General features: G+C 42.3%; 1 protein-coding gene across 2 annotated transcripts; it reads right to left on the bottom strand.

Annotated features, from left to right (window-relative positions):
- Positions 1-4,262: 4,262 nt before the first annotated feature.
- On the bottom strand, positions 4,263-14,329 carry TCP1 (t-complex 1). Of its 2 annotated transcripts, none has more exons than XM_072141229.1 (12): positions 14,308-14,329; positions 12,283-12,368; positions 11,828-11,956; positions 10,637-10,734; positions 9,326-9,436; positions 8,901-9,082; positions 8,311-8,437; positions 7,269-7,444; positions 6,089-6,212; positions 5,580-5,772; positions 5,215-5,378; positions 4,263-4,604 (listed from the first exon to the last, which is right to left on the bottom strand). In XM_072141229.1, the coding sequence occupies exons 1-12, from the start codon at positions 14,324-14,326 to the stop codon at positions 4,391-4,393; spliced, it is 1,623 nt and encodes a 540-aa protein (XP_071997330.1). In that variant the 5' UTR covers positions 14,327-14,329; the 3' UTR covers positions 4,263-4,390. The 2 variants fall into 2 exon arrangements, with proteins under 2 accessions (XP_071997330.1, XP_071997329.1); XM_072141228.1 differs by lacking the exon at positions 14,308-14,329 and adding an exon at positions 14,017-14,269.
- Positions 14,330-16,250: the final 1,921 nt, after the last annotated feature.

Raw genomic sequence — 16,250 nt, 5'->3', positions numbered from 1 at the left:
TACCGAACGTTCCCCCGGGCAGGTCCTCTTCTATACAGCGATGTTCCAGCATCGGCTCAGTGTCCCGCGCCATCCATCGCTGGGATTGTGACGTCATGGTGCCTTCGACGAACATGTTGTGTGGACAAAGTGGCCCACAGTTTAATTTTAGTGATGAAAGCAAGTTCAATTTATTTGGGTCTGATGGGAATTTTTTTTTTTTTTTTCCGGACAATTGTAATAAAAAAAAACCGGTCAACAAGACAGCCGGCTACATCTCATTCTTCACCAACCAGTTACAAATAATGACATATAGCAATGGTACATCTTCGATAGGAAACGTGGTATGCAGGTTCTGTTTCAGAAAGGACATCAGAGTAACAGCCAGTTTACTTATTGTAACACAATTAACCTTGACGCAAGACAATTGGACACACACACACATACCAATACACTCCTTCTCCTCCGCTATAGAAATGCAAGGAGATTAGAAAGAATTACTAAGCGGTATGGGGATTCACACACCATCTGGACCAGATGCGTTAAAATTTTTGAGGGCACTTTCTTTTCACATTATAACGAGATGTGGTAAGGGTTGACACTGTTAATAAGTAGTATCCATCATTTTATGGGGGGGGGGTTTCTGTTCCTTCCATGACATCATCACTCCTTTATGGGCATAGTATAGAGGAAACCTGAAAAAGATCTTATCATAGTGGCCATTGATAACCTCATTCATAAAGGAGACATACCATTAAGCGCGGGAACTCAAAGTGTTAAGAAACTCTAGAACCAGACCAGAAAACACGAATCCTAGAGCAGGCCAGACACAGTGCAACAAGGATCCGGCTTCCGCCTGACAGCGGAAGCACAAATCATTGGCCGTTACCCCCATGCAAAATAGTTTTGCGGGGGTGAAATACACCCAGTGGAGAAATGTAGACTGGATTAGAAAGTCTTCACCACAGATGTAAAATAGGATAGTTCAACCTCCCACCAGTCATCATCCTACAGGTCAGGTATATCACGTCTCCAATATTCAAGGGCTTTATCGAACGGTCTAGTCCTTTGTTCTAGTAGGAGTGCATATACCTGAATGAGTGGTTTAGGGCATAAAGCCTGTTTGGGTTCTGGGTGAATCAGAGACGGTATTACCTTGTTGAGTCTAGTGGCTAGAATTTTAGACATTTTAATATCGGAGTTTAGCAGGGAAATGGGCGGTAGGAATCGGAAAGTAGGGGATCCTTGCCTGGCTTAGGTAGAACTACAATGATGGCCTCTTGCATGGGGGTGATGGGAACATTTTTCGTTGACAAACTGAGAAAAGACTGAACCCTGAGTCCTGATTTAAACCAAAACAGAAAACCCTTGGTCACAAAGTTCCATGACTCAGTTTGTTGGCCATAACTGTGGAAGGGACTGAAAGAAGAGTGGACCAAAATAACAGCAGAGCAATGAGAGAGATTAGCAATGTCCTGTGGCCACAGAGGTGCTGAAATCATTCAAAGTAAAGGCCTGTGCGATTCCTACTGACAATTATGAACTTCAGAAAACGATGAATTACTCTTACCGGTAACGATGTTTCCTCAAGTCACGACAGCACCACCAGAGAGATAGAGATCCGCCCTCCAAGGACAGGAAACCTGAGCCTAAAAAGAGGCTCCTCCTACTCCTCCTCAGTTTGGTTACAGAGATTAATGTCTTTTTTTTGCAACACCCGGGTGGGAATACCAGGTGCTGTCGTGACTTGAGGAAACAACATTACCGGTAAGAATAATTTATTGTTTTCCCATTCATCATGACGGCACCACCAGAGAGAATTACAGAGAAATCAATGAGACAATTAGGGGGGGATAATTGAGGATAAAACCTTCCTTCCAAAAGAAAGAGAAGAGGAACCCACCACCCTATAGTGTTTAAGGAAAGTGTGAGGGGTGGACCAGGTGGCAGCCTGGCAAATTTGTTCCAGCGTAGCATTCCTACACACGGCCCATGATGTAGCTAATGATCTAGTTGAATGAGCACGGATGCCATCTGGGACAGGAACTTCCGAAATCTCATAGGCCATCTGAATAGTGACTTTAATCCATCTAGCGATGGCTGTGGAGGATGCTTTATTCCCCTTATTCTTTCCTGAAAAGAAAAAAAAAAAGGCTATCGGATTTCCTCCACATAGAAGTAGCATCCAAATATTGTACAATACTCCTTCTAACGTCTTAACAATGAAAAGATCTTTTCCTCTCTGTCTTGGGGTTACTAAAGAATGATGGAAGGGTAATGTCCTGAGATCTATGAAAATCGGATACTACCTTAGGCAGGAACCCTGGGTCTGGTCTAAGGATAACCCTGTCATCCAAGACTCTACAATATGGATGTTTATGAGACAAAGCTGCTATTTCGCTTACACTTCTGGCTGAGGTGATGGCCGTTAGAAAAACTGTTTTAAGTGTTAGAAGTTTTATTGAAATACTTTCTAATGGCTCAAACGGAGGGCCTGACAAAACCTTGAGAACCATAGATAAATCCCAGGGAGGTAACTTACTCCTAATTGTGGGCCAAATTCTACCTGCTGCCCTAATAAATCTGGAAACCCATGGCTGTTTAGCCAACTCCTGATCAAATAAGGCTCCTAGAGCCGGCACCTGAACCCCAAGTCCCTTCTCTAGGCCTTTCTGCAAGAATTCAAGGATATGACTAATATTAGGCTGAGCCAACTGCCCCGGGTTCTGTCCAGAAAAGGAAAATAAAGCCTTCCAAACTCTATGATAGATCTTGTACGTTACTGGTTCCCTACTCTTTTGCAGAGTAGAAATAACCTCACGAGACAAACCTTGCTTTTGGAGAATCATCCTCTCAATAGCCATGCCGTCAGATGCAGGGCTTTTATCTCTGGATGGAGGATCGGATCCTGTGACAACAAGTTCCTGGATTTCCGGAGGTACCCAGGGATCGGCTATTGAAAGCTCCCTTAGACTAGAAAACAATGCCCACCGAGGCCAGAAGGGGGCGAACAATATCACCTTTGCTCTGTCTTGTCTTTTTCTTATTGTCCTGGGAAGGAGAATCATGGGAGGAAAGGCATAAAGAAGAGGACGGTCTCATTTTTGAGAAAATGCATCCACTGCTAACGGGAGGTCTGCCCTGTTCAATCTTTCTATCTTGCGATTTCTCCTTGTGGTAAAAAGATCTATCATCTAAACAGAAGACTCTTCAGTTAAGATTTTGCCAATACAGGTGTTACAGGCGGCTTTTTCATAGCTGGAAGGGAGTTGAGAACCAATTTTGCATTCTCTATGGTGCGTCTTACGGGTTGCCTTTTTAGGCCCCTCTTCTCCCTAACACCCATTATAAGAACAGTTCATAAAAGTAAAACACTCACCGCCCTGCAGTCTAGTTACCGGGGCTGGTGTCCTGGGTGTCAAGATCTCGCTTGTCTGCCATACTGCACAGCTGACTTGTAAACAGCACCCTGCAGTTCCCCTCTTCTATTTTTAAAACTTCCGCCAAGTGGGCTCTGACCTCACTTCCGGTCAGGACGGCCGTAAAAATTGATTTTAGGGAAAAAAAAAAACCCTTTGTCTGTAATTCTACAGGGAAGGAGAGCCCCGCCGCCTTATAGTATGAGTGGCCCGCTCTATCCTTAGCCCCATGCGCCTCTTTGGGCACAGGCAATTCAGAAACTGGAAGTGACTACGCGTCACTTCCGGCGCGAGCATTCCACTCACCTCTGCTTGTCGGCTCTTCAAAAGAGGATGCGACCGAGGCCCCTGCGCACACAGAGGGAGGAAAGCGGCCACGATCCAAATCCCCACACCGGAGGATTGTACCAATGGCGTCCCACGCTCGTTTCATAAAGAAGGGTAAGTGAGACACCGCAGGGACACCCAAACTGAGGAGTAGGAGGAGCCTCTTTTATGCTCATGGGGATCTGCCCTCCAAGGACAGGAAACCTCTCTGGTGGTGCAGTCATGATGAAGGGGAAAATGTAATTAGAATCTCTGTGCTACAGTCACTGCTGTTCTCCAATTATGATCATCATATTTTGCCAAATAAAGGTTTTATGTTAATACACTCTGGTAGTTTGTAAAACACTGTTCTAGTGGCTTGGGTGAACCCTTATTAAAAAAATAAATAAATAATCAAATATTGGTTGATTGTGATTACATTATTTCTGAAAAACATCAAGTGATCATACATTGTTCTCCAGTGTATATCTTTAAGCCAGTATTATGTAGACATCATGATGCTAGAGTCATGTTCAGAATAAACGGAAGCCATGAAAATAAGCTCACACTTTACTTTTATTAAGTGTCCAGGTGATAATTTTTGGTACAAGACCAAGAAGTGCAAGATAAACAGAGTTACTAGTTATAAATTACAGTAATACAAAAAAGACAGTTTCTATGACACATCAGCCTTCAATTGATCCAGACTGCACTGCCTCATGGTATTTGCCCTTCTCTTCTTTACTCTCTGGATGCAATTTGATAAGATCATCAATTCTAAGGATTGTAATTGCAGCTTCTGTCGCAAACTTCAGGCTCTTTGTTTTGACAACAGTGGGTTCAAAAACCCCTGCTTGTTTGTTATCCCTTGGTTTCCCATTGAGCAAGTCAAGTCCAATCCTGGAGGGGAAAAACCAAAGATTAAATCGTAAATATGCGGAAAAAAAAAAAAAACAACAACACTTAAAGCAAAGGTTGTATCTGAAGAAGAGTAAACAGTGGGCCACCCAACAATAAAGAGAATGTGTCCCCTAAAATAACAGAATTGTACACTTGTACATTTTTTTTTAATTTTAGTATATAGATTTTGTAATCATCACTAAAGGGATAATCTAAGTGCTGTATCACAGCACGGCACAATACAAAGATTTTTACAAAAAGGACCATGTCATGATTGGAAAGGGGAGAGTCCTGCTCATGTTCTCACGTACAGCTTGCAAGACAACCATATGTTTCCCATCAGCCATATAAAATATTCCTATAAATGTTTAATGACTGGTAAGAGGCTAAAATGCTGCAAATTATGAACTTCGTATAGTATATAATGCCCAGAGAATGTGACATCATTTCACATGATTGGGTGAATCAAACACGCACTGCCAAGAAACTGGGAGACGGATAACATTCAAAGAACATACATAGCACAAAACCGATTAAGACACCAGCATCTTGGAGAGGTGACTGATTTTAACACCGGGAAACAGATGAGAGCGATTGGTGAAGCTCTTACCACTTTAAGGCTTTGCGTTCAGGGTTGACTTGAGCCTCATTATGGAAAGCTCGCAGCTTTGCGACCAGGTCAGTAGAGTCTTGTGCAGCATTCACAGCAAGGGTTTTTGGAATAACCAGAAGTGCTCTTGCAAACTCTGCGATTGCTAGTTGCTCTCTTGAGCCCTGAAAATTTTAGTATGATAAGTAGCATTAAATATCAAGTGCTAGAATTGGTGACATTTGTTTTTGAGGTAGGCTTTTTAATTTTCTCTCAAAATACAAGTACATATTACAGGATATAGTGTTAAAAGTCCAAAACAATATTCTTTTTGCCTCTGTTGGGCCACCATAGGCGTTTATTTCTGAGAAACAACACATTCTTACCATGCTTGTAGCATAATTTTCTAGATAAATGGAAAGTGCTGCCTCCACAGCGCCACCACCTGGTACCACTGATTTGGACTCCAGCACCCTCTTCACCACACAGAGGGCATCGTGGACAGATCGTTCCATCTCGTCACACATAAAGTCATTGGCTCCACGAAGAATGATGGATGCACATGTTCGGGCCTTTGTACTGTAAAAGACAAGTCATTCATAAGAATCTATTCAGAATGAGTAATCAGGTTCGCACAATAGATTCATCCCTGGAGTCCGAAATACCATTAATACAAAGTGTCCCAGTCATCTCTATTTTATGACTCCATAATTCACTAGTAATGTAACGATTACCGTACACTGCCTCCATATTTTACATTAAGGCAACTGAGAAGCTCAACTTTATTTTCTCTAAAGACAACTTGTCCTATATCCCACAGGTATAACTGAACATGGCACGGCACAGCGTGGCAGAAATAAAATGGGAATCTCATACCAGTTAACGGACAACTCACTTTTTGACCAGAATCAGCTCATCATCACATATTCTCTCTTGTACAACTTCTTCAGCCTGTCCCAACATGGAGGCTTCAAAGCTTTCTTCTCCCTCCAAGTTTGCAAGGGTTGAACAAACCGTAGCTGTTGGTTGAAAAAGAACATTTAGGACAGGGAACCCCCAAATAAACCATGACATAGGCCCAGTTCCTACATGCGTTGGGGCTTCCACTTACTTTCCAACACAAATTGATAAAGCGAAGACTGGTGGATCCATTGTAGAGAATTCATTTTTAATGGCTTTTGTTAGTGTCTACTTGCAGTACTTCCATAAAATTGGAATAACTGCTGAACTTGTTTGTTTCACTTTTATTATTAAAAAAAAAAGTCCATTGACGAGGCAGTTCGTCACTATACTCAAACCTAGGAAGGAAGCTCAGATAGCAAAGTCTTACAGACCCATTTCCCTGTCTGTTGGTAAAGGATTGGCAAAGATTCTAGCAAGATGCCCAATTGGTGTAATAACTGGTCTGGTCCACTGTGACGAATCTGGCTTTATGCCCAATAGATCTCTGGCAATTATTTTATGCAGATTTGAGAAATAGTCTAGATCTTCAGCCAGAAGATGTAGGTGAGCGAGTACTTCTCACAACGCGGTAAAAGCTTTTGGATAGCATTGAGTGGGAGCGCCTCTGGGGAGTAATGGAGAGATTAGGAATGGGTAAATCTTCTTTACACTAGCCCCATGGTGAGAGTTGGGTCTAATAATATTCTGTCCAGGTTTTATTCCCTGAACCTCCGACTAAGAGTTTAAGGAATGGGTGACGGCTTTAATTAAACTGGAGAAAGGGGTATATATTATATTTTAAGCAATGGGGACATTTGAAAAGATCTGGGAAGATAAGCCTGGGGCTATAGTGTACATTTCTAATTATAAGAAGCTTCTCCTGAAGGTGTGCCATGATTGCCTTAATTGTTTTACACCAATTTAATATTCTGTATGCCATTTATATGCCTCATATGAACAAGGGATAGGGGGTTATGTTGGGATAGGTCTTGTTCGTAATTTGCAAAATGTTAATGAACATGTTATTTTGGAGAAAGAACTAAAACTGCAGAAGTCCAAAAGGGGTGTGTACTGGGCCTAACGAGTTCCTACCATGAAATTCCTTCACTCCTGATGATATAGTAGCCACTCACCTCCAGTTGCTTTGGCAATACGTTTTAAATCTTTTTTCAGTACTCTTCGCACAGCCATTGCACCTGCATCAACAAAATACTTGAGACACATGTCATCGATTCCACCAGTAGTGAGGATGACATTGGCCCCGGTTGCCAAAATCTTCTGAATCCTCTCTTTGGTAATGTCAGACTCCCTAGAGAGAAAATTTTAAAAATAAAGGTTATAGTGCAGTCTCTCAAACTGTAACCCCAACCACCACTGCAGGAGGCATTATAGTTTAGCATAGATGGCAGCACAGACTTAGTCAGTGATCACAGACTAATGTACCGGCCTAATGTGAAACTGGTCTCAGTTTGTGCAGCAGTGTATTATGGTAAATGATAGTTATCCTTGTAAAAAACCTCCATACATGTGTTGTAACAAATATACAGTCTTGGACAAAGTCCGGTTAAGCTATAGTTGTTTGTTCCATAGCAGAAAATCTTGCAATATTTGGACACAAGATAATTAAAGGACTAAGGATATTTTTCCTCAACATGTAGTCTGGCCCAGTATGAAATGTAGAGCTTCTACTCAGGGTGACCAAATGCAGTGTCACCTTTTAAAGCAGAATACCCAATATAACTTACCCCACACGTATAACTGCATGGCAGCAAATAAAAATGGGGAACACATGACAAACCTAAACACAAATTTAACCCCTGAATTTGCAGATTTATCATATAACAATAGGGTACATATCACCACACGCCTCTTAAAGAAGCTGATGCAAAATGCACATTGGGGTGAGGGGAACCCGAGGCAAGTTTTGCAGACAGGATTCTGAAAACTTTGTTCTCATCTTTTTAGCTACAGCTTTAAAATATACCTGTTCTGACTTACATACAAATGCAACTTAAGAACCTATCTTATACACAACCCAAGGACTGCCTGTATATTTTATACATACACAGTGGTGCGGACACATATACTCTATTGCCATACGATAAATATCTAAACAAGAGCACCATATAAATAACCTATAGCAGATGACACTTACAACCCACTCCCAATATATACCTCTGGCGGATTTGGTCCAACTTGGATGGGTCGGAAATAATCACTTGAACTCCAAGTTTCATTTTAGTTTTCTGCAAACTGAAGTCTAGGCAGGCAATTTTTGCATTAGTAATCCTCTTATTCATTCCTAAAAATAGAAAGAGAAGTCGTTTCTGGCATGGAGACGCAGGTATGAGACTTCCAATTCTCAATTCCACAACCCTTTTGACAGCACAGCATATCATAAAACTAGTACCCACACCCAGTTTCAGCCATTTGTACTTTAAAGCTAGAAGTTACCAGGCAATCTATAATATGTCAGAATTGTCAAGCCACTTAAAGTGTACCATGAACATATCCTGCTTTAGTGTGGTTTAAGTAGGTGCAGCCACTCTCTGGTATCTGAAACTGCAACTGCTTTAAGGAGCTAGCTCTGCATGCATGTGGGCTATAAGCTTTCATCTTCGCTTAAAGGAGTTGGCTGCATGGTCAAGTTAGGAAACTCATAAGCTGCCAACTTATTTAAGTGTTATTTAATGTCTACCCACAGAATTGCTATATACATTTAGTAAAACCAAAATGTATAAAACACTATATACAGATATATTCACCTTGTGAGCCCACCACACAGTTAAGTGCGTAACCATTTACAAGAATGCTTTCTTTCTGGCTCCGGCCATGAGCTTTAAGAACATTAATGGAGTTTATTGGGTAACGGGCCTGGCCCTTTGGATCCACATACTTTACAGCAAGCGCAGCATCTACCACCATTGAAGCAAAAAATTCACCATCACTGATAAAATATGAGTCAAGGATAAGATGAACTGGCAATGTTGTAGTTTCAAATCCAAAATCATGCAGGCATGTTTGCCATGGGTACATTTTTAGAATCTCTTACAGTGGGTTAAGAAAATAAGCCACCTGAAAATCCACTTTGTCTTGCAGTGCTGTAAACACAAGTTTTAGTATTCTGCCGTTAATAAAAATGACTGCAAGACAAAATATCACACTACCAAAACATAATGGAAAAGGATACACTCCAATAATTTTAGAAGACATAGAAGTCTTTGCAGCATTAAGAAGACAGTCCTTCCCCAGCTCATCGGTGTTAATTGTGAGGTTCTCGTTGATGTATCTGACAGCTTCTCTATTTGGATAAAACATGTCATAATATAAACAGTATTGAGAATTATGCAGGTAGTAGACAAATGTTACAGTAATCAAAGTACAGTTGATTAGTATGAATAAAGATGCACATATATCAAGTCCAACCTATAGTTCGTTGATCCTGCCCCATGTCCCAGTTCTAGAATCATGGCTGGTCTCTGTATAGACGCTCCCCAGCTGGGACAAAAGTGTCAACAATCTTGACTTGTTTTAAAGGGGTATTCCAGGAATAAGAATTTCTTATACAAAACTCCAGAATGCTATAAATGAATACAACAAAACTCACTGGAGGAAATTTATAAATCTGTTTACGCTAGAAAACTGGAGTAATTTGCACCTGAAATGCTGTGCGCCACATTTACTAAGGTGGTGTCTGCACATAAAATAAACTGAAAATTCAATATTGTGCTGCAGCAAACTAGACCAACTAAAAGGAGATGCAAAGTATGACTCTCCACTCTTATACTGCACCAGATTAATCATTGTGTCTGATGCTGGATTATTAACCTACCGCAGCAGAGAGCGGTCTAGTTTTTCTCTACACTTATCCAAAGACTGACAGATTAACTCCCCCAATGTCATTAATCACAAAATGGAGCTTAAATTGATTGCTTTTACAATTCACTAAATGTTAAAGGCTTTCTAAAGTAGGTGGAGTTGTCTAAAAGATGGCCACCAAAGAATACTACACCTGATCCCTCACTTCCCAGTAACAGATCCTCCCTCATGTTCTGCTCCCAGCGATGCAACTGCAATCACTGCACATTACCTCACTGATATGGGTCTCACCACAACGCTGGCCGAACTGGATGCACTGCAACCAACCAACTACAGCCAAACAGTGGTGATCACATATGATGTGGTCATGTGCCCAGACGACATCTATCCCGTGTCTCCTCCACATGGACAAAAATAAATGTCTTGATAAAAGGGAAGGTAGCATTTCTTCTTTACAGAATATGACCACATATGTTGATAAGGGAAGCAAAATTTTAAGCAACTAATTACAATTAGCTTATATGAAATATTCATTTGAATATGAAATATGTTTAATTCCTGAAAAACCCGTTTAGGTCAGCAGGGCCAGCTTAGGTGTCTTTACAGACAGATGGCAGCCACTGAAAATCAAACAGGGTGCCAAGCTTAATATATCTTCAAATAAACTTATGATGCTACCCACTTGCAAGCCAGACGATAGCCTCCAATTATGGATGTTGGGTGGATTTTCTGTTTCACCAGCTCATCTGCATTCTTCAGCAGCTCTGCAGCAATAATCACCTGTATGGAAGGCAATGGTGTGAACGTTAGCTATAAATTGGAAAAATATACAAAAAAAAAAAAAAAATCCACAATACAACTCTTTGCATGTTTCATATTACCAGAGATAACTGAGAACCAAAGTTTATTATACATCTTTCACAAATAAGAGTCTTAAAGGTCAAACGTCATCAGGTCTTTGTCACTACTAACTGTTCCATCTCAGCCTTAAACTAGTCAATTCATACATTAATCATTGTAAAATCATATTTTCATTATTAGTAAATGAGGCTGGTCACATGGAGAGAGAAAGTTATGTCACCCCTCCTCTCGTCTGTGTGTAATTGCTAGTGTCTGTGCTGACATGCTGTCCTCCCATACACATGTGAGAGACAGACAACTACACAAGCACCTTACATGCGCTGTTCTCCTATACACATGTGAGAGACACAGACATCAGCTACACGAGTGCCTGACATGCTCTCTTCTCCTATACACGAGAGACACAGACATCAGCTACACGAGTGCCTGACATGTTCTCTTCTCCTATACACGAGAGACACAGACATCAGCTACACGAGTGCCTGACATGTACTCTTCTCCTATACACGAGAGACACAGACATCAGCTACACGAGTGCCTGACATGCTGTGCTCTGCTATACACATGGCTGCATCCTGGAGCAGTTGAATATACACACAGGCTGCAGAAGGAATCGCCACCAGCACCAGGAGTGTAACATCATTATACAGACTGTCAGTCAAGCACTGGGGGTGTGGTTGTTCCTCACACATGAATAAGCTGGACTGCAGAATATGATAATGATTAATTGGACACCTCTCAGGTTATTTGCATACAGCTTTAAGGTTACAGGCATGTAGATGGACGATGTAGGGATAGGGGCAATGCCTTCTAACGGCGGTTTGTGAAAATATATTTTGTTTTGGAGGTTAATTTGCCTGACTGGTGACGGACTCTCTCCATGTCTCATGCTGCGGCTCTTCCCCAAGCAGTACAATTTGGGTTTGTTCTGTTTGTTTGGTTTTTAACGAGGGAACCAAATGAGAATTTGGTAAAATCATAACTTCAGTTATACTTTAAATATTAAACCTACAACTGATGTTGTCCCATCTCCAACTTCATTGTCTTGCAGATCAGCAAGTTCACAAAGGACTTTAGCTGCAGGATGTTCTACTTCTAGAAGCTTTAAGATTGTTGCACCATCATTTGTTATAGTGACATCCTGAAATAAAGAACAAAGATTGGAAATTCCAATGAAAAGTCTCAAATGCCAACAGAAATGATTAAAACAATTAACTTATACACCAAAACATTGCATGTTATTAACATGCTACATTCAGCGTTTTATATATAAAGGTTTAAGTTTTTATTCCTAAAACCGAAACCTATGGTTTGCTACATTACCAAGACCTAAAATGTTCTGCCATATCATTTAGGAGAAGTTGGGACACACATTCCCCTTCAGGATATAGCAGACATTGCTTGACTCAGTCTATAGTATTGGTTCAGCACAATAATCTTACATATGCTATATAAATGTGTACTTACGCCAATATCATCCACCAACATCTTATCCAGACCTACAGGACCAAGGGAACTTTTCACTATATTGGCAATGGATGCTGCTGCCATGACTGGAAGAAGAATTAGAGAGGTTAATGTGGCCTTAGTAAAATATAAGCTCATGTACATCAGTCCCAGTGTTGTGTGACAAAGTGGAAGAAACTAGCAAAATGTCCTGTCATTATACACTGAAGAAGATACACATCTCCCCCATCAGATAACAACAGGTTTCTCTCCCCCATCAGCATAGCCATTTATCCTGAACAAGATAAACGGTATTAAAACGGGGTTAACATAGAATCAGCAGAAATACACAAGCTTCAACAAAATATTATGTGCGGCTGGAGTGCAGCAGCCAATGAAGGTATAGACTAGACCCATCCCAATTGTCTCAGCACAGGGAATCTCACAAGAGACAGCTGTGGGTAAAGCATTCACCAGCTTTACTCCGCTCTAACGTCAGAGGCACACGTGGCGTTTTGAACCCGTTTTTGGGCCTTAAGCAGTGCATTTTTTTTTTTTAAACGCATCCATTATTTCCATTTACCATACTTTTCATAATTGGGGAAAAACTGACAATGACGGAAAAAAAATAAGGCGTTTTCAAACAGACTACTTAAAAAACGGCCCAAAATCGTGTTCAAAACGCCACTTGTGCCACCAGCCTAGCTCCTGGTGAAGACACAGGACTAGAATCCTGCTACCAATCATTCCATACAAGGAGCAGAGGCAGCCAGGTCTGCAGAGGATGCTATATCCCAGTGGCGGCGAACCTATGGAACTGGTGCCGGAGGCCTTTCTGGGGGCACCCGGGCCATCGCCCCAGCACACCAGACAGGACTCAAAGAATCTTTCAGTGATATTTTGATACATACTTCGCTACTTGGGACTGTAGGAAGAGGGAGAATGAGGAGCCAGGGACAAATTATCTTTGGAGGACCTCCTGCTGGCCCCACGATTCTCTGTGTACAGAGGGACACTGAAAAGAAGCTAAAATGATGAAAATTTTCCATCTTTCTACTATGTTGCTGCCCTCAGGAGGCTAATATGATTGAAAATTGTTGAACGGGGAGCAACATGTTACTGCTTTAATTTTTGGTTGGCATCTGGCGATAAATAAGGGGGATTTTGGGTTGCAGTTTGGGCACTCGGCTGCTAAAAGGTTTGCCATCACTGCTATATCCGATATCCTATCCTTCAGGTGGTGCCGGGATTTTGGGGGCCTAATGCAAAACTGGGAATGGCATCACCTGACCCCCCCCCCCCCTCCCAATTTCTACATTTGGCCAAGAAGACAGCTGAATAATCACATACTGTACATATGGACATCATGGCAAGGCTTCCTCATAGCTCTTGTGAGCTGGGCCCTTCATTCTTGTTTCATCTGATCATGAAGGTCTTGTATTTGTGCCCTGGGATCTGTACTGCGCTGTGGAATATGAAGGAGCTACATAAAGCTTTATTAGTATCACGGGCGTGGTCATTATATTCATTACATTCAGCTAATAGCCTTAGATGTGAAGTTCGGAGGGATCTGTACAACAGCATCCACCGGCCTAATAGTATGAGGAGGATCCTCCCCATGTACTGTACTCTGTGCCTTGTGTATGATGAGCACAGACAGGTGTCACGGCCACACTACGAGACGGGCCTGGTGCGGCCCTCCATTGTCAAGCAAGCTGACTCGGGATGACACCTCTAGTACACGTCGGTATCTACCATTTTGGCTCCTGACGGCCTCTCCGGTGCTGCGCTCCCCGAAAACGGCTAGCGGGCCCTCCATCTTCTGCTTCCTCACACAGTCCCGGCGACAAGCCCGCTACAACGTGCTCAACAACCGCCGCTCGGCCGCACAGCACGCTGGGAAAGAGATACTCCTCCGCTGCTTAGCCACGAAACCCCACCCACTGCAGCACACCCCTTCGGCGCCAGACAGGAACCTCCTTATACAAAGCACATCATACAAAGAATAGGTAACTGCAGTTTGTCGGCAGCGAATAGGTTACACACGTAAGGACGTCGCCGGCATATGGGAGTGGTCTAAGACTAAAACGCCGGAGAGAGAATGTTCTAGTGCAGCGTGCTAGTGCGCGTCCTTGTGTCTCCACCCTGCGGTCAGTTGGTGGTCGAGAGCGCGCTCCTTGTAGCCCATTGCATGCCGGGGCTTGTAGTTTTATAACATGCAGCATGAAGCGCAGGACCTTATATGGTTTTCCTACTGATATCGTTGTAATACTAATCTTTCCCTATACCTGCTGCCATCTAGTGACTGCTTTGTCTTCCTTCACCTGAACCTTATCATCCGTGCTCAGCACAAGCCGCATGTAGAGTAGATGTGGTCTTATCTCTGCGCAGGCCCCTGCCCCTGGTTTTCTTGGACGGCTCTCATATAATTCTGTAGTAGGGATAATCATAGAGGATTATAGGTTCCTCAATAGAAAGCAACACTGTGACCACAGCCCCGGTCACCTTTATGTGACTGCTAAGCCTGGGAATAGGAGCAAGGCGGCATCTGCTGCTCAGTATTTTAACCCCTTATCACCGACATTTGTTTTCAGCTTAATGACCAGACCTGATTTTTCGAATCTGACGTGTCACGATAATCAAGCCCTTACACTGCAATGCACTTGTATTGCAGAGTACAATGTAAGTAACGGATCCTGCCAGGAGGCGGAACCCGAAGTGAAGAGCATCCGGCAGCCATGGGGCACATGCCTGACCATGGGGCTGCCACGGGATGGATCGGATTGCCCGGAAAACACAGACGGGGTGAAGTCCGATCCATGGGGGACACACTTTAACCGGTTCGCGACCGCCCACCGTGTATTCACGGCGGCGGTGGCGTTCCGATGCATGGAGAGGGCTCGCGGGCCGAGCCCTCTCCATAGCCGGTAAGTCTCTGCTGCATATTGCAGCAAAGGCTTACCGGTAACACCAGCGATCGGTGCCGGCACCGATCGCGGGTGTTTTCTTGCTGATCGCCGCCATCTTTCCGAGGATCGCCGCTTCCCGTGATGTCATCGGGGAGCGGCGAGCCGTCGCCATGGTAGCTTCGGGTCTCACGAAGACCCGAAGCTACTTCAGGTTAACCCATTCATTACAATGTGCTATCAGCACATTGTAATGTATGAGGAGTAAAATCCCCATATACTGCCATACTGTTGTAAGGCAGTATATGGTAGGATCGATCAGACAACCTAGGGTTAAAGTACCCTAGGAAGTCTGAAAAATAGTAAAAAAAAAAAAAATTAAAAAAAACTAAAAATTCAAATCACCCCCCTTTCCCTAGAACTGATATAAATATAAATAAACAGTAAAAATCATAAACACATTAGGTATCACGGCGTCCGAAAATGCCTGATCTATCAAAATATAATAAAGTTTTTTCACTGCGTTTAACCCCGTAACGGAAAATAGCGTCCAAAGTCGAAAATGGCATTTTTTTGCCATTTTGAAAAATATAAAAAAAATCATAAATAGTGATCAAAAGGTCGCAAAGTCCCAAAAATTATAGTAATGAAAACGCCATCAAAATTCGCAAAAAATGACACTACCCCCAGCTCCGTACACCAAAGTATGAAAAAGTTATTGGCGCCAGAAGATGGCAAAATAAAAAAAATATTTTGTACAGGAGGTTTTAATTTTTTTAAATGTATGAAAACATTATAAAACCTATACAAATTTGGTATCCACGTGATCGTACCGACCCAAAGAATAAAGTAGACATGTCATTTGGGACGCACAGTGAAAGCTGTAAAATCCAAGCCCCCAAGAAAACGTCACAAATGTGGTTTTTCACCATTTTCACTGCATTTGGAATTCTTTTCCCGCTTCCCAGTACACGCCATGGAATATTAAATACTGTCACTATGAAGTGCAATTTGTGACGCAGAAAATAAGCCATCACACAGCTCTTTATGTGGAAAAATAAAAAAGTTATAGATTTTTGAAGT

This window comes from Engystomops pustulosus, chromosome 3 (genome assembly GCF_040894005.1).
Source record: "Engystomops pustulosus chromosome 3, aEngPut4.maternal, whole genome shotgun sequence".
In the NCBI taxonomy this organism is placed as follows: Eukaryota; Metazoa; Chordata; class Amphibia; order Anura; family Leptodactylidae; genus Engystomops; species Engystomops pustulosus.
The sequence above is the reverse complement of the archived record's forward strand: the minus strand, read 5'-3'. Positions and strand labels throughout refer to the sequence as shown.

Bases quoted from the DNA above. Each gene is read 5' to 3' on its own strand.
- TCP1 (XM_072141228.1), bottom strand. From the start codon at position 14,080: ATGGAGGGCCCGCTAGCCGTTTTCGGGGAGCGCAGCACCGGAGAGGCC. The intron at 6,213-7,268 runs GTGAGTGGCTAC...TTCAACCAACAG, and splicing joins TATTGCCAAAGCAACTGGAG to CTACGGTTTGTTCAACCCTT. The intron at 5,773-6,088 runs GTGAGTTGTCCG...TGTCTTTTACAG, and splicing joins GAGCTGATTCTGGTCAAAAA to TACAAAGGCCCGAACATGTG.